At 31.8% G+C, this 24265-nt stretch overlaps 1 protein-coding gene across 2 annotated transcripts; it reads right to left on the bottom strand.

Annotated features, from left to right (window-relative positions):
• Positions 1 to 6217: 6217 nt before the first annotated feature.
• LOC135121516 (uncharacterized) lies at positions 6218 to 10406 on the bottom strand. Of its 2 annotated transcripts, none has more exons than XM_064045818.1 (11): positions 10268 to 10406; positions 10009 to 10063; positions 9854 to 9949; positions 9639 to 9686; positions 8314 to 8371; positions 7992 to 8145; positions 7422 to 7548; positions 7259 to 7373; positions 7067 to 7156; positions 6563 to 6703; positions 6218 to 6385 (listed from the first exon to the last, which is right to left on the bottom strand). In XM_064045818.1, the coding sequence occupies exons 1-11, from the start codon at positions 10328 to 10330 to the stop codon at positions 6229 to 6231; spliced, it is 1104 nt and encodes a 367-aa protein (XP_063901888.1). In that variant the 5' UTR covers positions 10331 to 10406; the 3' UTR covers positions 6218 to 6228. The 2 variants fall into 2 exon arrangements, with proteins under 2 accessions (XP_063901888.1, XP_063901889.1); XM_064045819.1 differs by having other exon boundaries at positions 7259 to 7370.
• Between the last annotated feature and the right edge of the window lie 13859 nt (positions 10407 to 24265).

Raw genomic sequence — 24265 nt, 5'->3', positions numbered from 1 at the left:
TCTTTTTAAGACTTGCGTTGGAAGACTAAATAATTGTTTTTGAGGACCAGCTCATTGTCAAGTAATGAAGACTACTCAAAAATTATGTTTTGCCGTAAAAGAAGGCCCGTTTTTCATATACTATTTATCATAATTGTATGAAGCCATTCAATTTAGTCGAAATATTTAAGTTTCCTTTATGGTTTTTTCATCATATCGCGTTGAGTCTGTAGGTAAATATAATTGATATGGCCAATAAGTAAAAACCGCCCTAGTTCCTACAAACTTTCGTCTTTCAAAACCTTGAAAATTTTTTTTAATTTTCACTAATTTCATTTTTGCGTTGTCGGTCGAGTAACAGTTTGAGCTAGAAACGCTAATGAAGATTAATAAGGGTTACGAGGTATAGCAATTATGTGCTTTACGAAATAATTTAATATCTGTAAGACTAAAGGAATTAAGAAGAAAAGTTTATTAACAATTACTTACACATCTATACAGTAATAACCCACTCCAAAATAGTAATTAAAACCATTCAAAATATCAAACTAATATTTATGAGATAAACGCATTATTAAACAGTTTGGCAGAGACTATGTTAACAATTATTACATATACAAATATGGTAGTTATATCTCTGACGTACCATTTAAACGAAACCAAATTAAACGTTTATTCTAAGAATCTTACATTTAATTTAAACAAATATGAATGGAAATGTTTTTTTTTTAACCTTTTGTTAAAGTTATATAAACGGCTTAATAGCTCGTAATAAACTGACTAGTGGTGCCGGTCAGTGTCTCCGGGTGGCCTCAGGTCTTTGTGCCTGTGACTGCCTTGCCTCTCTCGGTGGTGGTTGGTTTTTGGCGGTTTCCACCGCGCTAGGCGGAATGGCGGGGGTTCGAGCCATTGTATTCCCACTTTTTAGTACTTCGGGACAGTCATTATAGCTCTATAAAGAGAGTACACTGTGGGCGCTCTTGCTCCAACAAGCGGCTTAAGGTTTCAGTGAGAAGGCCGACCGTAGTATGCTAGTGCTAAAAGTAAAATAATTTAAGGTAACTCCCGTCTCTTTGTTCTCGCCTTCTTGGTCGTTAGTGCTATTAAAGTTAGATAGCAAATAACACAGAGTCCGTAACTACATGCTCATTCTGGTTAAATTTTTTCGGTGGTTGAGAGAAGAAGCAATTTTAGAGAGATTGATCCTGTCCATTTCCTTGCAGTTAGTTAAGAAGGTTATTATAAAGTAAGAACTACGAAAAAAGCTACCAGAATGACACTCTGAAAATGTAGTATTTTGGGCCTAATTATTTATTATTTAAAGCTGTTTTCCCGTTTTATTTATATTGTTAATTCTAGGGTCCCCCGCGCGTAGTGATACTCAAACCTGGCGCTTCTACGGCTAGGGTGTTATATAAGAGAAAGGAAAGCAATTAAAAATAGCTTGAGGCGAGTGAAGTTGTTACACGCATATATAATAAACTTAAAGCGACGCCACTCCGAGCTTGTAAGCTTAACTAGACATTTTAGCTGACTTAGCGGCCCCCAGTAAATCTGTTTCAGTTAGTAAATTTATAAACATGTGCATGGTAAAAAATGCTTTGTTAGTATGATGAGGTGAGGTTAAAACCTTTAACCTGGATCATTAAAGCAAATTTTCTAACAATTAGTAGTACCGAGTTTCCGAGTAACACCATGTGGTAATGCAATATTTTTATAAACCATATTGAAAATGTTAAGACTTGATAAAGGATACACACTTTCGATGGCAGTCTACGCGGAATTAAATCGTAGCAATTTTAAAAAGTGCCTGGGATTACGAGTAATTTCAACTAGCAAACTAGGATTAAAGTATTATTCAATTCGCTTTTTTTTCATTGCCTTTTGCAGAGTCTTGATATTTTAGAGCACCGTTTAAAAAGTAAAGAACAATACGCTGCTACTCTGAACCTCTTTAATAAAATTAATAATCCCGAACTTTCCGCTCTCAAAATTTGAAAAAAAAAATAATTAAAGAAAACTGTAAATATGTAACAAACGCCCTAAAATATGACGGTCTTCCAGTCTCTTCCCCTCCCTCTTACCTCATTTTCTATTATGTTATCAGCACCAAGTTTTAACCTGAGCTTTTATTTTCTCTACATTTTTTGGATCGCAATATTTCAACTACATTCCGTTGGACCCTTTACTCTACGTCCTATTGGATGGTTATCTCCTTTACGTCTTTTTCAACTTAACATTTCCAAATTAATGTCTTTACCTACAAATAAACTCTATTAAATTTTAAACATAAACTCACTATAATACATTCTTTTATCTCCTTCTCAACCTCTATTATAACTCGATACTTCACTCACTTCTTTAATTTATTTGTTTACCGTTAAACTTTGTTATTCTCCCTTACGTTAAATAAAACATTTTTTACTAATGCAGAACAATCCAGATTTACATATACAACAATATGCACGTCAAGGACAAATATAAAGTATGCCTCCCGACCTCGGCAATGCCTTAACGATATTAAACTGGCATTATAACTCTCGGGCTACACGATCTTTTTTTACCACACGAAATAATTGGAAAACCACAAGTTACTACACAATAAATTTAAAAGGGCAGCACATGGTATACACATTGTAATGAACAGCTTGCACACAAACGTATAAAAAATCTAACATAGAGGAAATAAAATTCACTGAACTGGAACGAGCCATATGAAAACGTTAAAGACGCTTTCGGTAGAAAGTCGCTGGTAGCATATATGAGCAAAATATAAGAACTTTGCAATGCCATGAAACGGGATGACGAAACTGTTCAACAATTTGCAAAAAAAAAATCGTTTAGAATACATTTCAAATTAAATTGAAGAACAAGGTACAGTTAAAAATTAACACCTCACATAAACGAAATAACTAATTTACATAATATTGCTGCCCTTATGCATGAGTAGGAGATAAAGTTAGACATGATGTGATTTCTCTAGAACAGTATTATTCCAATAATGTTAACTCGCTTAATTGTAGATATGCACTTAACGCCCTACTTCAAGAAGAAACTAAGAATAATACAGAGGACGGATCTAAAATTAAATTTTTCAATACTATTAGTACAACTAAATTTTACAAGGGCAGTACCCTTTTACCAATAGCGAAAAAAGAAACTTTAAATGCAAGGGCTGTGGTGGACCTCACTTAGATCCTAATGCCCCCACATCAGAGAATCCTGTTCTTTTTGCGGAAAAATAGGTCACATTGAGAAGGCTTGCCTAACCGAAAAACAACCCCACTAAGAGCTATTGAAAAGGCTGTCCCGTTGGACGTGAAATGCTAGTCGATACTGGCGCTTATATCCTCTCTTTATCAAAGAGAGAGAATTTGTAATTGATGTAGAGTATGATAAAAACAATCAATACAATAAAGGATCATTCTATAGCTTATAAAACCGGATATATATTTTTTTAAATTGTCTTGATAATAGCAAAGCTAACTTGGATACTAATTTTAAACATAACCTTATTTCTTGTTGGCAAATATTATAAGAAAAAGGTTATAATGTTCACTTTGATAGTAATAAGATATACATAAAAAAACGACTGCATTATTTTTCAAGGGGTTCTTTATTCTAGATCCCGGAAGTTGCATTGACAGTTACTCTATGTTTGCTACAAATAATCAAGAGGCGTATAATATAGTCCCTAAAGAGCACTGCAAACACGACCGCATCAGTTATCCCTGATTTAAAAAAATTTGCCCAAACACATCTTATTTTAAAAAATGAAGATTGAGAAACTTGTCTAAAGTGTAAAATGATAATGAAAAAGGCCAATAAGAGGAGCAAAACTCACGATAATCGAAAACCTGGACAGCTAATTTACATTAATACTATGTACTGGGACATTCCCTCTTACAATGACCACAGATACGTAATTGTTGCCACCGACGTAAAGTTTAATCGGAATATAACATTATTTGCCAAAAAAAAAAAAATCGAGATCAAGTATCTACTAACTCGATGGCTTAAACAGCACAATAAATATATAAAATATCTCATAATAAATGGTAACACATCCCCTGCAGTCAGAAGGGAAATAAGAACGGATAAAGGAAATGAGTTAATAAATAACAGACTGCTTTAAGATGTTTAACAAGTGGATAATAAACTATTAACGGTTCTTAAGACACCCCACAATGTATGTTGAGCGAGAGGAGTATTACAAACTATCTGATATGATCAGATGCATGTTAAAACAGACAAAGTTTCCGATAAATTACTGGGGTGAAGCCCGTCGCAATGGAACATTTATTATTAATATCATATCCTAAAAAGGACGAACAACTTTCTCCAAACGAAATCTTTGGTCTTGCATCCTCGGGGGCTTTGGTCGTGCAAGCCGTTAGGTTTTTAAGTTCTTTTCTATGACCACACTTTAAAAAAAGAAATCTCAAGACTGTGCTCTAGAAGATATTCTCCTTTCAAACCATTGACCCAACAACTTACTAATATAATATACTAAACACAAGTACTGGCAAGATTGTAAGATACAGAGACGTTAATTGCTTCGAAGATTTATTTCCTTATAACCACGTATAATATTAATGACGTAACACCTGACACGCAGTTGAACAAATCCCCCTACCCAGCTTATGTTAACATTAACCTATTTTTCAACCCCCTCCCTCCCCTCAGGCACCACAAAACTGCAATTCGGATACTGAAATTGAAGATTAAGAAATTATATATGAGCAACCTGATATTAACGAAAAAGCCTCATAAAAATCTCTACCTTTCTAATACTTACTGATACGAAAATACAACCACAACTTGAACAAAGGACAGACTTAAAAAACAAAACCTCTCACTGCTCAACTGAAAAAAACAATGCATTAATAAAAAACGACAAATATTCTACCATAAAATTTTTTAGAAAATCCCAGTTAACAATTCTTACCAAATATAACTTCGCAAAACAACTCAATCTTTAGAAGTTAACCCACGTACTTAGACCGACAATACCGAACTCAAACAAGTAACACACGCATTTAATGAACTCGCATTATCAACAAACGACAAACCTAAAGAACAACTTCAACTTAAAAGCTTATCTAAAAACTCTATAATAAAAGATCTTTCCCAACTAAATCCTACGATCTTTTTCAAAATAAAATGACTATATCCCCAAACTCGCCCTACTGTATACTCAAGGAACAACAAAGCACTTTAACTAAAAGAAATTTGGAAAATGATTACTATCAAGCTAAGAAAAACCAAAACACAATTAATGCCTACAACACAACTATTTAACCTACAATGAAGCTATGAATTCAGAAAATAGAGGTCACTACATAATTTGCAGCCACAAACGCACTGGAATCACTAATGGGTTCATGATGGATTTGATATTACTGATATTAATACCGTACCCATTAAAAAAGTTATAACGACTACATGGAGACTTCACATAAAAACTAACAACTAATATAAAGCTAAACTCACAGAAGGGGATTTCAACAAATACCAAACGTTGATTATAAAGAAATTTTTTCTCCTGTCCTCTCAAAATCAACTTTTCTATTACTTCTTGCTATATCAAAAATTTTAAACATGCCCACCCACACCACTGATATAACAACAGTCTTCTTACATCTCAAAACTAAATATACCAGTTAATGTTTACATACCACAAGGCTTTTACCTAATCATGGACGAATTAGAGAAAAGTTTTAGTAGATCACTATAACCAAAAAAGTACGTGAGTCTTAAAAATTAATGTGACTCTTTATGGCTTGAACCTGAAAGACTTTTACGAAGATCTCTCCAACAGGCTAAAAAAATATGGCTACCACCAAAACAAAACTGACGAGTGTATTTTTTACTAAGATAACTGTGACACTCTCATAGGTATATATGTTGATGACTGCACTATTATTGGAGACCACATCACGTTTATAGAAAATCTTAAAAAAGGAGACAGTGTGAAAGAGTATAACATAGTTAATAGGGCCCTTGGAATCGACTTAAAAAATGATAACAACTTTCCTTTTACTTTTGTTATACAACAATGGAAGAAAAAAAAAATCAAAAGTGGATAGAAAGAGTAAACTCTTTTATTGGCCTCTGAATTAAAATTTAATTTTATAACACAATCGTAAAATTTTACTAAAGTTGAATCGGAAAAAAAGAATTTATTACTTAAGCTTGGTTTAACAAAAAAAGAAGTATATAAAAGTAAACAGTTGAGGTTTTTATTGGTTATTCAGTTGCCTCGCCAATACCACTTTCACTGCCGCTTTCGCTTTCAGCCAATGTCTGAACGTTTATATCGTGCAATATTTGGTCCTGGATACCCACCGCTTCATTACGAGGAACAACAAAGTAGGGGTTCTCCTCTCGCAGACGGAAGATATACCTGCAAGAGTCGAGATAAATTAAACACATCGAAGCCTTAAGAACACTGATAAAAATAAACAATAAATTTTAAAAAAACTAACATCCTTGAGTCAATATTGATATTAATTTTTAGTCTAATTGCTGTACACTCCATTAAATAAAAAAAAGTAAAAAATACAGTATGAATAAAAGTTACGCTAAAGAGGCGGTAAAAAGAAAAAAGATGGCATCGTAAAAAATCAAGGCACAGAAATTCACACTTCCGATTTTGAAAAGAAGTATCAAACGGTAAAAAGTAAGCGCGACAAGATAAATCATCACCGCAAAGAAAAAGCGTCTAAAAAATATATTTATTAAAGAAACAACACTTAAAGTATAAAAGTTGAGAATGTAATAAAATAATTAAAGTAATATAATAGTGTTGGTAAAAACGTGTCATATAGGCTTGACTTTATACTAAAGGTTATGAGCAGTTGCTAACTAGTTCTTTTCTATCAGTATTATGATACTCTCTAAGCTACTAATGAAATAGAAGAATTAGCATATATAAAAATAACAAAGTAAGAGTCTTTTTTTAACCCTAATTTTATTTTTCGCAATTTAGAAAAACAAATATCAATAAGCTCGATAAAGATAACAAAACTAAATAGCACTGTAGTAAAAAAGGAAACGCTGATCAACAAATATGCATAGTTGATACGATAAGAGGGTCAGTTTCGCTGAATTGGGGATAAACTGGTTGTTGTCTTCCTCCTCCACTTCCTCCTTGAGCTCTTCAAACGTTGGCATCCTGCAACAGATATACTCATTAGTAAAAACTAAGGAATATCCACAGTATAATTCTATTAGCCAAATAACAAATTTTCGAAGGTTGTTGAGAGAGAAAAGAAACCTCGCATCAGAGGCAGCACTTCTGTTAAAGTCTTTTGCAAATATCCCAGATGAGGTTTGCTGAGTTGCGATTTCTTCCTCGTTTCTTAAGTCGTCGTCCACAAACATGCTCTCTTCTAGTATCGTACTTCAGCATTATTCAGTATTAATATTCTATAAGTGACCGTTTGCCTGTCGCCGCCTACTGAGGTCTTCTGTTATCTTCTCGATGAGAACAAGTTTCTCAACATTAACAGTTTGATGTATCCAAACCGCCATGTAAAGAACAGTGAAAGTCCAAATGAGGGAGGACTAAATGGATATAAATGAATAATATGTATTAGAACTAGTAAAAAAAAAAGTATTAACAATGGGAAAGGGAAAACTAAACGACACTTGCGCTTTCAACTAACCAACTTAAAAAAAAAACCTAAAATACACATGTATTCTATTCTATCTACAATTCGTTTATTTACTTCAAGAGCTTTCATAAGCAGAGAAAAAAGTGTTTTAGTAGTAACATTAATGATTTTTATATAACAACTAAATAATACATAGAGTCTTTGTAAAAGCTATAACTAAAGTACAGCTCCTCTTACTGAAAGAAGCTTCTATGGGTCAATATTTTAAAGTATTTAAATATAATTTTTTTCTGCATAGTCATTGCTAACAAGAAAGACCAGTGCTTATACCGTTAAGCTTTACGATAACCTCAGTTTTAAGTAATCAATAAGGAAAGATGTATTTATACATACGAAAGCAATTAGATTCTTGGCGGCAATGGACAGCTGGTGGTCTGGAGTCTGTTCTCTAGCGGTTAATTCCGATTGCATCACGCCCTCGTGCACCAGAGAGGACACGAAAAACAAGAGCGGGACAACAAACAGGGTCTTAGCATTGTCTCCGAGTCTACCAAATGGAGAAAGAGATATAATATAAATGCTAAAATTTTCTAGTGAAAATTATAGACAATAAATATACATAGTATGAATCTCTATTACACACAGTAAACTTAATATAACTTTTAATAAGTATATTTATGTTTTTACATCGAATATATATTATAAAATCTAATGCCTGTCTCGTGTGATCTTCCAACCGTACGATATAAGCATCAAAACGGCGACATACGTAGCTAGTAAAATAACATCAATAGTAATGTTAATAACGAAACATAATAAATGGCGCCATAATAAAGTTGTAAGAAGGGCAAATAAACTAATATTAACGGGCTCCTTCGCTACCATTTTTTTTTATTTAAGCAGGTTTATAACAAAACTATTGATTCTATACTGTACTCGTAAATAATTATAAAATTAAATTTATTAAGTAAGAAATATAAATGCTTAATATACCAAAAAAAAAGTAACTACTAATCAATAATTATAATTATACGGCAAAGTTTAAAAATATGGTTTGAGTTAGAAATAAATTAGTTCAAACATTCAACAACAGAACCGATAGTTAAAAACCGAAGGAATTCTACACTCATATTAATACAGAGCCCGTTGATTACTGGCTGTTACTATAATTTAAAGAGCACAGAAAGAAATGAACTTTAAAAACTATAGCAAACCCCATCTCCTTTTTTCATAAATTAATATTTTTAAAATCTACCCAACGTATGTTTAAAATAGCAGCAACTCTGCAAGGAGCTAACCCTTTGACCATTTTATTCAATATATATATACATTAATTTTACAAAAACTAATAACAAAATAATAAAATCAAAAAACAAACTTTAAAGCTCTTTAAAGCTCTCTGTCTAGTTATCAACTATAATAACAACATAAGTAATATATTAATGCTTACCTTTGTTATAACAGAAAAACATTAAGGCTCATATATATATATAAATAATTCTATAAAAGTTTCAAAGTATAGATATATCGATATATATAAAAAAATACTAACAAACAAATCCACCAACTGAGCAAACACACAAGTAGTTTCAGGAGATCAGGCGTAGCAAAAATAATGAAATGTTCTTTAAGAAAACAAGATTATTTCACGAATAAACCATAGTATTAACGCAAAACGCGTTTCACAATAAAACCAGTTTAACAAAACTTAATAAAATTCGTTCTAACGATACAAAGTTGAGAGAGTGTGCAAAGTTAATATAGAATATTAGTATTAGCCATCAGCTTGAGCTATTCTTTTTTATAGCTGTTGTAAGGTCTACCCCCTTGTAGAGTGAATGATAATTTTTAACTTCTTATATATATCAAATTATTAAAAGTTAAAAAAGCACAATGCCGTCATGCCGTGGAAATATAATAATATAAACCTCTTAAAATTTCTTTACTAACTTATTCAAGTCAAAAAAATTTAATTTAATATAGTTTTTTAGTTAAGTCAATGTTTGTAAAATTTAGATTCAAACATATTACACAGTTTACCTATCACAAGCCTATCAAAAAACAGCAGAATAAAGCAGAAATAAAGACCTAAAATGGATCATAATTTGATAATTAGCTCAAAAATATAAAACATTTTGGTTACATAAAACTTATTATAAGAGTTGAAATCACATAAGGTCAAAATATATAGTTAGTATTAAAAATATTTATTAGAAAATAATAATTAGTTTAAGAAAGTTTCTGAGTAAATTTACCCTGCAATAAGTGTTGATAGAGGAAGCTCACTGCTTCTTTCGCTACTGTAGTACATAAAATAACAAAAATCGCTACAGGTAGCTGCCATCCATAAACTAAAAATTCATTTAAACTTATTTAAAAGAAAAAATTTTATTTAACTATATAAAGCGACCTTTTTCTCCTCTATGCCGATAAAAATCTAAAGCCGACGCCCCCCATAAAGTTAACTTTCCAGCATAAAAATACAAAGAAGTTAATATTATTTAATACAAATACGTGCAGCTACTTATTAAAGTATAAACTAAATATATATATATTAGTTATAACTATTTATGTAACGAAATCATTTCTAAAAACACTTTGCGATTATCAATATTTTTTTAATAAAAGTTAAAAAGTCTAATAACTACGATAAAGCTATAAAAAGGTACCCAAGCTAAAAACCTTATGACCAAATACCAAGTAGGTGCCTGAAAGTCGATACCACAGGACATCCCAAAGAAACTCAAGAGTAGCCCACAGCAAAGACGGGACCGCACTAACACTCCCCCAACGGCTCAACGGATAGTTTACCCCCTGCAGTCTATGATACGTTAGCTTCTTTTCAACTAGCAGTAGTATTTATACCTTTCATAGTTGTTCAAGATTAAGAGGCCGAGTGCTTATTTTAAGTGGTTAATATAAAAGCCAAACCTCAGCTTATGATTGGTTCTCGTCTTATTTATAATAAAATTTATGAACCTCATAATGTATATTAACGTGTAGGTCCTAACTGGATGACACTAACTAATATTTTTAATAAATATTCTCCGTGTTCCAAAGTTATGAATTTTAAAAGTACATATTCCGTGAACAACTAATTTTAATAATTCGGTGCTTTAGCTCACCCTTTATAATCTCTATAGGGGTCTTCATTTTTTAATTTAAATACTACGCTACATCCTAAAAGAATTTTAGCGCTTAAGCTTTATACTTCTCCGTGATGTAATTTTCTGAAGGAATAAAACAGCTGCCCAGGAGGGCTACTAGCTAATGAATATGTAAAATGTTTCTTGACAAAAAAAAAGTGGGGAGGGGGGAGGGGGTTATGGCGCCCCCAGCTAGTTGTAAGTAGTAGATAGTAATAACCTTGCAGTGCGCGGCCCTCGTCTCCTGTCCCTAGTTGGTGAATTAGGTTTTCCGGAAACTAAATTTATTCTGTCATCAGTGTCATCAGTAAAAAATTAAACGAGTTAATACTTCACACTTTTTCCTATTAATTTTTTCGCATCATAGGGACCCCCTCGAACCATATATTATGTTTATTTTTATTATACACTATAATTTAGTAATTTGTTGACTTTTCAACGAGTATTTTTTTAATACCTAGTGGTATATACTTATATACAGTTTTTCAAGAAATTTGGACGTAGGAATAAAGGGAAGAGACCAGCAAGGTGTAAGGCAACTTGCATTATAGATAAAAGCTCATAATATTCTTTAAAACAAGCGAATGAAATTTATTGTAGTTTATACCTGAACTTTGTTGGTAGCAGTTAGTGCATAGTTACTTATTTAATAAGTAAAAAGTAAATGTTGCTGATAATTCTTATAGTTTCTTAAAAGCTTCTTTATAATTACCAAAAGTTCACGATTTCTACAATAATGGACATGTGCAAAACTCCTGTTTTCATTGCTGACTGCTAGTAGCAGTAAGTAGAATATAAATTAATAAAATTTTTAAAGCTCGTAGAATGGTAAATACCATATTGTGATGATTTGACTATGTAGATGTATGTTTCGCCAAAGCTCAGGTTGGAATAGAGAGGAATTGACGGATACTTTGTAACCTTTAAACAGTTGAGCGCTTACATTCTTTGAATTTTATTATCTTAAAATCTCAAAGTAACATTTGTTTAAAAAAGATGTTAACCTTAAGTGATCGGTAAATTAAAAGAGAGAGTGGAATATAATTGTGCGTGGCAATTAGAATAATAGTGTTGTAGGTATATAAATCGAAATTTATTAACAATCCTACGGACAGCTGCTAATGATATCGGGATGGGAGGTGGAACCTTAAAATTATGCCGACAAAGTGTTGCCTTTGTAAGCACTAAATTTAATGATTCTTAAAGAAATTACAGCTGCACAGATTAGGAAACAATGGCAGTAGCACGGTCAATCAACTAACAAATTATATTACCCAGAGGCTTAATATAAACTAATGAATTTTACGGGACGAGTGTAGAAAATCACCGTAAATGAAGGGAGGGTTGAGAATCAAGCGGATAATGGACAATAACGACGACGGCGGTTTTTATACATACTTGAATATCAAACGAGTTAACTGCTCTACTCTCCAGATTAATTAAAAATGTGAAAGATAAAGACAAAAAGAAAGTCAAACAAGGATTCATACAGATTCATAAGAAGCGCACAAAGAGAAAAATTTACGAAAACTAGAGCTCCCAAATACATAGGAATCTTATTCGTGGAAAAAATTTTAAAAAGTGAAAAAATAAGGGAAAATAAAGTTTAGTAATGAACTGGAAAAGAACATAGTTCAGGAATTCGATGCATGTATATAATTTTTCTGTAGATCTCCCCAAAAAAAGTTATAGTAAAATTCTAAAGGAATCAATAAATTAACTAGTGTATAATGTATTTAAGATGCCTATAATTCATGAGGCCTACGAAAAGGTAAATGGTTTTCTTTAAAAATACACTGGATTTTTTTTGAGGGGAAGGTTTTAACATTTAACTAGTGACTAACGAGTAAACGTACTTTTACTTTTATAAAAGATCTACAACAAAGATCTAATCTACAATTTGAGTGCAAATAGTACATGAAGGAATGTAATTATGGAAGGTCTGCAATCCGTTAATGCTATATTATAAAAAAATTTATATGTAAGCTAAGATTATTAAGTAGAAAATAAAAATAATATAATAATAATAAAGGTTGAAAGAGGTTTCTGGTGTTTTAACATACTATTAGTGTATGCAGATGCTCGGTTAGTAGAGTGCATTCTGCTTAGTCTAGTTTGAAATAGAAATGCGCACCCATAAAACTCCTAAAGAAGTATCATTAGTATCCCAAAGCTCTGATTAAGTAGTTAAAATTCTAAGCTCCTACCATTAGAGCTAGCATATAACTTAATAACCGGGAAGAAAGATATAAGCGATGGAATCGCCAGCGTGTTATCCATATGGTCGCATAGAGGTAATTAAAGATATAAGATTAAGGGTTTCTAAAAATACATGATCTTTAATATAATTTTTATTTATTTGTTATAACCCTATATTGTTATGTCTTCCTACGTCAAGCAAAGATTAGGCTTCTAGATATATTATTAGTAAATATGTACGCTATACTTTTCTCTGCTAAAACGTGCATTATAGTATGATAAGCCTTTGTAGTGCTTGAATGACGTGGTGGTAAGTAATATCTACTTGTCGCAGTGTTGTGTTTGAGGCACTACCAATTGTAATATTTATAACCTCACGTGTGGGGAAGGAGGAGGAATAAGAAACGCATTGATATTAATATACCAGTTCTCCTTATTAACCTTCGCTAAATTTTTTTTTAGCACTGGCATACTACGGCCGAACTTCTTCAGAACTTGAGCCGCTTAACCTGGCTTCCCCTCTTCCGCAGGGTAGGAGCACGGTTGCCCACCAGTATACACCTTTATAGAGCTATAATGACCGTCCCGAAGACTAAAAAAGTGGGCAGTACCGGGCACGGACCCGCGCCATTCGGTTAATGTAGTGGAAAACCGCTAAAAACCACCACCGGGAGAGGCAGCCTTAGGCACAAGGCCCGAAGCCACCTCGAGACACTGGACAGCACCACTGCCAGTCAGACCTCCCCGACTCTTCCCTAACTTTTATTGGCGCCTTAATTTTATATACTTCTTTGAAAGAGAGAGCCATTAATAATGATATGCTGAGAAAAAGCTCCCAGTTCGTGACTGCCATTTTTAGGCAATCCTTATAATTGTTTTTAAAATTGTTTAATCGCTAAAGAAAAATTCGTTAAAAAAATATACAAGCAACCACAATAATTTTTTTTTTTGCGCTTTCGTCTTAGTCACATCCGTAAGTCTATATTTACAGGTTTAAATTAAAACGTGTGGAGGTTTAAATATCAGAGTTCAAAGTTTTTTAATATCCTAACAGGATAAACTTTTAAATAACGCATTACTGAGAGCTATATATTCGGCTTTACATGTAAATTTTTGTAATTTGCTTTTATCAATATATAAGTGCCAATGTTTCAAATCACCTTTAATAAATGTTGTAGTCTCCTTGATGCTCACATGTAAAAGTTGTTAGCTTAAAAGTTTCCAAGTGTTAATATATATGTGGCCATTCACGTTTAAAAAAAGAGAATTCCAAGGTTTTTTAGTTCAGTATATATAACCAAACTTTATTTTGCTATCCCAAAGGTTGCTGTTGTAAAGTTATGCTTTAAAGATGCGTAAGACATTCATTATGCTCTAATTTTTTTTTTTTTTTGCTAAACTTTTTTTGCTTATGTACGCCTCCATCGGTCTTAATTTATGAAGTGTTAAGAAAGCTGCAACATGTGGTTTCTTTCTTTTAGAGTGAGGCTCTCGAAGGTCAGTTATCAAATGTTTTTTTTCTAATAGAAATGTTATTCGTAGTTATAAACTCTTCATATTTAATTTGATAGATTTATTTTTTTAAGAACGTTTCTTCAATTCCAATTAATAAAGTCATCCTCATAAATAACAACTGTGGTATATTGAAATTTTTGCTGAATAAAAAGGTATTGGCTTGCTATACGTATATAACCGTATTTTGGTGAACATTTGCTAAATCTATTCTTTTAACCTTATGCTCTAACGATTATTTGCGGTGCATACCTAATTTTTGAGTAATAATGATGTTTTAAAAGACCTTTTCTCTCATTAACTAATTTAAAAATATCTAGGTTGCTTTTTTTTATAGTAATACATAATTTCTTGAGGAAATACACGTAATATTAAGGTTTCTGTGTAGAAAGAGACTGTGCTTAAAAGGCTTAAACAATTTTTTAAGAACGATTTCTCTTCTAGATGTAACTTTGCTTGAATAATAAATAAAACAGCTGATTTATAATTAACATAGTCGAATGTTAAACTTTATTAAATTGTCTAAGTCAGTTAGAATGGTTCAAGGGTTTACCTTTAAAGTATGTAATTTCCATAATAGGCTAGTAACAAAAACATAACATTCAGAAGTTTACTTCGAAACTTTATTAGAAAAAAAGTTATTGGAGATAGAGATTTTTTATAACTCAAATTTAAACATTTAATAAAAATTTTAGAAAAATACTTGTCCAGATACTCTTTTTTATTTTTATAGTTAAGTTTCATTAAATATAAAGTTTTTAATTTAACCTAAACATATAATAATACCCTTAATAACAAATTAAAAAATTTAGTGAGCCTATTTTTTTTGTCTAATTTTTTTTTAACTTTAGATAAAAAGTTGATGATTTACAATGCTATAATTTTAAAAGGTTTATTCTACCTATTTTCCTAAAGCCCCACAAATTTAAACAGTTAATATATATTTATAAAACTTTTTATTTAAATATTTTAACTTTTTTATTATTATCCAGTATTTTTGGACTGAAGTATAAAAAATTTTTTTGTATTAGTGCCTTAATAACCCCAATTTTTAACAGGAATACTATAATATATCTAATAAGTTAACTATTTTTCTAGTATGTATTTTTCTTATAAGAAGTTATTTACTTTGAGGTAATGTTACTAAAGGAAACTGTAAAAAAAGGAGTTGACTTTAGACTTGTTATTTATTTATTTATTTATAAATGACAGTTCCTGGTGCTCGATCAATTCAAAAAAAAACTTTGAATACTTGAGCTCTTAAACAGCAGTGATTGCAGAGATGTAACTTGTTTTAAAGATTCCTCGGTAACCTATCATGGAGGCTTAAAACCCTAGTAAATTGTTACGATGCATTTTTTAGAATAAAAGACTGACTGTGATAGCTTATAAATAAATGCTCTTTGATCTTAAAAAAATGTATGACTATTGCACTAGCGGGCGATATATACAAACATACACACTTGATAAAAAGTTTATGGGATTTTTCTCTTATTTCGCGCTTTTCTGCCTTGTAGTTGTTTATTTTGTCTGCAGTGATTCGTGATTATTAAAACTCAAACCAAAACCAAACAAACAAACAAAATAAACTCAATTTAGATCTAAAGGATAACTAAAACATGAAGCACTATTATTAAAACACTTCTTATCTTACAGCGGCCTTCTGATATAACTATGGATCGCCTTTGTATTTTTGCTAAAAATATTTAATAGGTGAAAGTTTATGCCCGATAAAATAAAAAATTATTGTATTATTTTTTAATGGAATAACAGCATTTTGTATTTATGCAATTAACTAAATGGAAATGTGGTTACTTTCTGTATTATTAAACCCTAATAATTTTTTTTAGTTATTATAGATGTGTTTAAAAATAAGGCTAGTGTTAGTACCACGAACCTTTTTTTAATACACATAATGAGGGGCTAAAAACAAATGGATAAAGATAGGTCTTTCAAAATTGAAGAGTTGACCTAATATTATAAAAAACTTAGCAAACATGAAGAAGATATTACTACTTTTCGAGAAAATTTGCATAGCTGTTTGAAACCAATTCCAAACCTGCCCAAGAAAGATTACACTTTTCCTTGCGTTCCTCCAAAAAAGAAAAGAAATGAGAGCAGAACTTTAACTTTAAAAATGTTTTTAAATAGTAATATTTTTGATGAAAATACTACTAATAATTGCAACTTTCTAAGAATTAATATTTGTTGTCCTAGTCTACTAATAATAATAATGACATATATTCATCTAGTAAGGACTGTTATAATAAAAGTAATGGTGTGCAACCAGTGTTAAAAACCTAGACCTAGAAATTACTTAATAAAATGAAATGAGAAAAATAACATCTTAAAAGAACAGTACTTAGAGTAAGAGTAGAAGTCGATGAATAAAGTTTAATAATCAAAGACTCCTAGTGAAATTAAAATGGAAAATATCACAAACTGGTGAAGATGAAGTGATATTGGTAGACCTACTTTTTCTTGCCTCAGCTTTTAACGTGGTATAAAAGTAAGCTGTTCTTGTTCAGTTTTTGTAGAAGTAAACTTAGAAGTTGTGAAGCTCACGTCAACATTAAATTTTTACTACATAATAAAGTCATGCATTAAAGAAAAAGTGGGAGGTTACAATTTGTAAGGAAATTAACTTTAAACCGGGAAGTGCTTTAAAATTATAATATGCAGCTAAAAATTTAATAAAAAAGATAAAAGTAGGCGTGGTTAGTCAGAATTATAAAGATATTTAGTAGGCAAGGTTAAAGAATAGAAGCCTTTTTTTTAAGTTAACCATATATTTTACCCAATGTAATTTCACATTCCTAAGGAAATTAAATAACAGAAACAGTAATTTCCACTGAAAAAGGTGACTTTTACGTAATTTCACACTTGATGAGAGTGTACTGCTAATTTTATTGCATGATAAAGAAAAAATAGCCATATAAAAAAATTCTTGTAAAACTGAAAAATAACCCTAACAGCCAACTAGATTTTCAAAAAAGGTCAATTTTTATACAAGTTAATATTCAGTATGTGTAGCGCACTAAAAAGATATTTTACTTCTATAAAGATAGTGGGGCGTTGCCAAAAGGGATATTATCTAAATATTTATATAAATATATATGGCTTAATTTATTATAAAAAAAGTAAAAAATAACAATAAAGAGGAAAACAGAACGGAGTCCAAAAGCGGGAAGGAACGCCAAAGCTGTTAAAATAAAAAACTTAAGCTATTACTAATATCCCCTGTTAACTAGATGATTACTAACATATAGATTATTTAATCGATAACTAGGAAGATCAACCTATAGATGATTAATATGTGTTAATTTTATAGATTAGAATTTCTAATTGTTAGTAGCTATAACACGGAACCAATTCGGACCTATAGACTGGGGCGCAAAGCTAATCAAAAATAAAAAAACGAAGCGATACAAAGCAGAGAGCTTAAATACTTTCTCTTTATTAACAATAGCTACATATATATATATGGTGCAGTTTAAAATCTTCCCGAAAATACTATTTTTACCCTTTAACATTATAGTTGCCAAATTATTACTTTTGTTATTGTACATGCTCCAAACGACGTTAAAATATAGTGTTTATCTAGTCTTTGATACGGTAAGAAAAGTGGCTTCAGTTAATAACCGCCTGCTGATGGGTGATCAGTTCATTAACAAAGTCAAAAAAGTTATAAATACCAGGCGAACTATCTCTTGGGGTATTACTAAAATGATGTTGGAACAACTGCAGAGGGTTATGTATAATCCGTGCTGCCTCGTGGGTTAATGAACTTCGGTCATTCCCCCGGGCGATGGAAATTGGCGGTAGTCGTGATGTTACCAAAGACATCGCAATTGGCTAGCAATGATTGACCCATCCTTTCGTCGGCAGTTGGTAAGGTAGCTGAAGCAGTGATACTTAAACTTTTGAACATGGCGGTGACGCACGTAAGATTTTAACAGTTTCAATTTGGATTTCGCAAGAAACACTCAACGACCCCACAAACTCTTTGCCTAACCGAGTGGACAACCAGAGCCTTTGATTTAAGAAAGCCACCAGCGCTGTCTTTCTCAGTGTTAAGATGTTTAAAGAGCAAGGTGCTTCCTATAACGAAGAAACACCATGCGTTGTCGACACCGTCTTTTATCGACATTAAAATTTTGTGGTGTTCTTAGATAAAATATTTTGGGGCCGTTATAGAAGCTGTCGTGATGAAAAACATAAATTACGAGGTGGCGAAAGTGAAGGCAGCGACCCAAATGCAATATCCTTTATTGTGCAGCAAAAGTAAACTTACGTTGTGCAATAAGCAAAGGCTTTACGTGCTGTGCATTTGGCCGATTAGGGCAATAAGCATCCCTGCCTGGGATTACGATTAATCGGCAAATCTCCTCGCTTCAAGTGCGGTAAAATAAACTACTGCGCCTTTGTTAAAAGGCGCCGTAATTTGTGTGCAATGATACACTTCACCACGAACTACAATTCAAGTTGCTGACTGCAATATTTAAAAATGATACGGCCGCCCTCTACGAACAGCTGGACACGCTAATAGACATTTAGAATAGAACTCACAGAAATACCGCTGCCGCATGATGGGTTTGATCGAACGTGAATAACGCATTTAATAATACTTGTACTCATGACCACTAAAAACCTGTTTGAGAGCTCGTAAGTTATATATTACTTTTATTTCTGTGGAAATAAATAAAAGTAAACAAAAAAAATAAAATACTGAATTCATCAAGTTCAGTATTTTCGGGGCTTTCCAGGTATTCAGTGTGATAATTATAAATTTTATTAGTGAAAATTTTTTTTCAAAACTTGTCAACGATAAATAGTGCGTAGCAAAAAAAATGAAAATTTTTATATTAATATAAAAATAAAAAAATTAAAAAATCAATTTTTTAATATAAAAAAATAGTAAATAAATTATTATACTTAGAAAAAATATAAGAAAGTTTATTTACTATTATTTTTATATTAATACACAAAAAAAAATAATTTTAAATTTTTATATAATTATAACCGTTTTATGTATAAGAAAAAAAGAAGTTTTTGATGCTAAAATAAAAAATACAATATAAAAAAATAAATTAAATTTACTTATAATAAATAATTTAGTAAACTATTAACTGGTTACGTTTAGCAAGTTCATTTTAAGTGGAGTACGGGGATATTTTTCTAGTTTAATGTTTTTAATTTCTAATTTTCATACTAGTAGTTGTGAGTAGGATCTATGGTGTACTCTCTTTTAATAGTCTCATTATAATAAATCATTTGAATATCATGGGTGCATTTGTGGTATAATTTTTATCAACTGAAATGTATTATCATCGTCTATGTAATTTGTGAAGTTATTAATAGGTTCGATAGCTTTATATCTATTTAAAGGTTGTTTAAAGTTTAAATTTTAAACAAAATTATTAGTCTTAACTATGATAGTTTGATAGATCCTGTTTTTAATGGATGTAAAATTAATGTTCTAGATGTGGATCGTAAGGGATCGTGGACCCAATTATTGATTGTTGTCTCTAATGAATATATACACCATGGTTACCGTTTTCGTTAAGATATGGAAATATGCTTTTATATCTCAATTTTTACTGTATTTATTTTTAAAAATGGAGTATTCCTCTTTAGTAGAATCCGTCGGTTTTAATATTTATATCCCCTTCAGAAAAAAAACTTTACACCAAGAGGGCAAATTTCTTTTTAATGTCTACCGTCTTAATCCAATATAATTGGCTGCGCGAGAAATCACTTTGCCTTTTGATGAGTTGTATATGAGAAAAACGATATCATGCATGGCCTCACCCCAGAATTTATGTGGTAAGCAAGTCTGTTTTTACATAAATTTTGTCGTGTTACAAAGGGTTTGTATGGTACGTTCGGTGAGTGTGTACTGTGGTTTATCCTTTGGAATTGTAGAAAATAATACACCTTTTTGCTTCAGAAATTTAAAAAATTTGTTAATATATTCATTGCTTTATCTAACCTAATCTCTTAAATATATGCCGTGTGGGTGGTGCTATTTGATAAGGGGACAAAATTTGCGTAAGTTTCAACTATGATATATTAAACCCGTCAAAAGAAATTAAAATGCACTGTAAAGTGTAAATGTACAAATGGTGAATTCGACTAATTTTAACGTTTTTTTAAATTATTCTTCAATATACACAATTCTGGCATTTATAAGATAAATGTACCCAAAGGCCCCCCTCCCGCCTTAAGGCGTTATAACGCTTAAATTGTTTTTTTTTAATGTAGTATAACAATATCTCCCAGTTTACTTTTTATAACTTCATTAATACTGCTCATTATTTTTAATGTCCTTAAGCAGATATTTTATATTCCTTGAGGTAGTATTTCACTTTATAATTCATGTTATTCCTAGAAAGTAAGGTCCAAAGATTAATGTCAACGAGAAATTGATGTAGTTAAAATGATTCTTTTCTCTAACTTGTAAAGGAATCCAATTTGGAGCGCTATAGTGTTGTATTAGAGAATCTCTCAATATGTTTTTATTATAAATGTTAATGCTTATAACGTATGAAGATTTCTTCTTGAGAACTTAAATAAGATAAGTGAATACATTATCAGGGTATAAACAAACAAAACAAATATATGTATATATTAAGAAGATGAAAGATGAGGGTATCAAGACAAAAAAAATTAAGAAGTAAAATTTCACAAAAGAAAAGGAGAGCTATGGGACAAAGTCTGCTCACTTTGTCTTTTTATTCAAAAATGTCTTTTTCTGGAGCTTGGTCGAGTTCAAAAATTCAAATACTTTAGCTTTCATAAGAAGTAACCGCAGCCACAGTACATTCCAGTCATAGATAGATAATTTCTTCAAATTTTTACTTGTATTGATTTTACAGGCCGGAAGCCCTCGTATAAATATAAAACAATACGTTATATAAAATAATAATAAGATATATTATAGACTTTAACGTGATATAATTAAAATTCGTAGAACTAAAAGGGCTGTAGAAAATTTATTTGGTAATACTGCGCTCTCTAGGGGCACCAAACCAAACAGAAAACAAGAAGAGAAAAAAATAGCTGGGCGGGCGCGGGCTGCATTAATATAAGCACATGCAGTCGATTCCTCATACTATAAACACCTGTGAAAACAAAATATCAGCGCTTAAAGCGCGCCACGTGTTGAGCTAGCTCATCTCAGGAGGTCCCGGTGGAGAGCTTCATTTCATTTAAAACCACGGCGCCTTTGTCAACATGCGCAGCAACTTGTTTTGTCGCAAATGAAAGGTGGATGCTACTGCCGTGGAATCTTAGAAATATACGTCATTATTGGTTAAAATTTTGTAGTAAAAGGTAAAGCACCTTAGTCGCCGCATTGGCCTTTACCACGAGGCCACCGGCGGCAGCCACGAAAACATGTCAACAATGGCCCCCAGATATTTCGCTTGAGAACTCCCTGAAATTTTCAAGAGATTAAAGGTTAAAGGCGTTAGCAAGAAGACGGACTTCTTTGTTTAATAGCAGGGCTTTCCTGTTCGTCGCAGCTATAGAACATTCCATTAACGACACCAGTCTGCAAGCGCGTAAAAATAGCGCGGCACCACGTCAGAGTTTTTTTCATTTCTTTGAAAAATTCAAGCTGAGTTAGCTTAAATTAAAGCTTAATTATAGTAAAAATCTGTAGTTATTCGGTGTATGAGCATCTATTTTTTTAAAGCTACTGTTTGAGCCTGTTGCCTTTATGATGTAGAAAGTTAATACTCGATGCCTTACTAAATAATTTCCACTCCCTTAAATTAGGAGCTCGCTTTTCAAGGTATAATCTAACAGTTTAAGATCCCCAATGCTATTGAGTGCAGTGTCTACATATCATTCTGCGTGTTCTACATGTTCGCTAAAATAATTTTATAGGTAGGATTATATTGGAAGGGCGGATCTCGGCAAGTATGGAACTTTTTAAGCGAAGGATTAAGTAAACTTTTCGTTGCGATGAATGGGAAATTGCTTGCAATTTATTTATTACTTAATTAATAAAAACAATTACAATAATATTTATATATATAAGCCCTAAAAACTTCTATAATTTAAATATATTGATCCAAATTAAATTCTCTTGGTAAAACCATTCAGAGAAAAATTTTAAATTGCAGGGTGTGGTTCCGCAATCATTTAATTCTTTTTACTATATAATTTTATTTTAAAAATTCTCTAAATCTTCGGTAATTTGTTTTAAAACTCCTTAGACTTGTTAATACTAAATTAAGTCAAAATTATCTTCTTTGTGTTACCAATATTGATGTGAGGTAGATAGTAGACTCCCACTTAAGAGGGCAACAAGTTTATATCAGATGTCTTTACGCAGACTATCATAAGTTGTATACATAATTTATCGACAGATGTAGGGGAGGTTGTCACCGTAGCTCAATGGCTGGAGCATTGTTAACGCAATCTCAAGATCGCTGGTTCGATCCCCTTAGATGCCAACTTGCATTTTTCTAGTTTAGGGGTTACGTGTACAACTTTCCTATGAACAAAATTTTAATACATGAGGAAAGCTGTCATAGTTGCAGGAGCACATAAATATTAGATTTTGGGTTTTTATCAACAAACAAGTAGATGGCCAACGGTGACCCCTATTAAAGGAAATAAAGCAAAAAACTAGGTCAGTGTACCCAAAGAGGTTGTAATAATCTTTTAAAAACTAGTGAAATAGGGCAACATTGTTCATTTAGTCTACTGTATAACGAGGGACCATTGAAAATCTACCACCAGGAAGAGAAACAGGGCGCAAAGCGGGTGCCGTGAAAATAATGAATTATAATTTTGCCATTTTATCAAGGTAATGCGGTGAGTTAGGAATTAATACTTTATAAATAATCTCCTACTACCACTTTTAGCTTGGTGGGAATATAATAGGTTTAGAGCCCATTGCACTCTAACAGGTTGAATATAAGAAAATTGATCATACCGGGGTTGATAGCTCAGAGGTTAGGAGTATTGATGCACAACTTATCCCCTTAGAGGTTACTGGTTACTATGTTTACCACTTGTGGCCTAGGTTCCGAGTGCAAGAGTTGGTCTACGGAAATTGTCCCTAAACAACAAGGTTGGTCTCGGAAACAAATCTCTGGTAAGTTTGAATTCTAACGGATTAGGCAGCAACCAAAAAAACATAAAAATGTGATAAATTTAGTTAACAGTGAACTTAAAACAAATCTATTTTATGTCTCAGAGTTTTGCCCGTTGAAAGGATAAAGTCGTCATTTCCACTTCCTCTACGCGACTCTTTATTTTTCCGTATATAAAGGGATTGGTGCATAACCTCGCCCTCATAAAATCTAATACTCTCAGTTTGAGTTCCTCGTTCACCAAAATTTCTAAATTTAATATAATATAATAAAATTACTATACCATTATATATTAAGTTATTATGTACTAACACAGCCCCTTACATTTGAAATGGTTACATATTCACACATTTATCAAAGTATTAACAATTTTTATCGAGGTTGGCGGACTTAATTGGTAGAGCGTTACAACACTCTTAATCTGTTAGTTTTCTCACCACGCCAAAAAGTGTAGTTTCCTAGGTTTCTATGGCTTTATTTCTTTAGATAAAGTCGCCATGGTTTATTCTATTTAAATTACTTAACGCCTTATATGTATCCCCCTTCTTTTTTATTTACTATTTTTTGCCATTTGACTTGGTTAGAAAAGATACACACTAAAATAGAACCACTAAATCTTGCATTCCTGCCACGCAGAAAAAGTTTGGTTTGTTAACTACGAAAATGAAAATAATTTTGATCAGCGCTTTGTATATAATAA

The sequence above is a fragment of the Zophobas morio genome, unplaced genomic scaffold (genome assembly GCF_036711695.1).
Source record: "Zophobas morio isolate AGI-343-1 ecotype UQ-CSIRO unplaced genomic scaffold, CSIRO_AGI_Zmor_V1 ptg000600l, whole genome shotgun sequence".
In the NCBI taxonomy this organism is placed as follows: domain Eukaryota; kingdom Metazoa; phylum Arthropoda; class Insecta; order Coleoptera; family Tenebrionidae; genus Zophobas; species Zophobas morio.
Note: the sequence above shows the minus strand (reverse complement) of the source record. Positions and strands in the feature narration are given on the sequence as shown.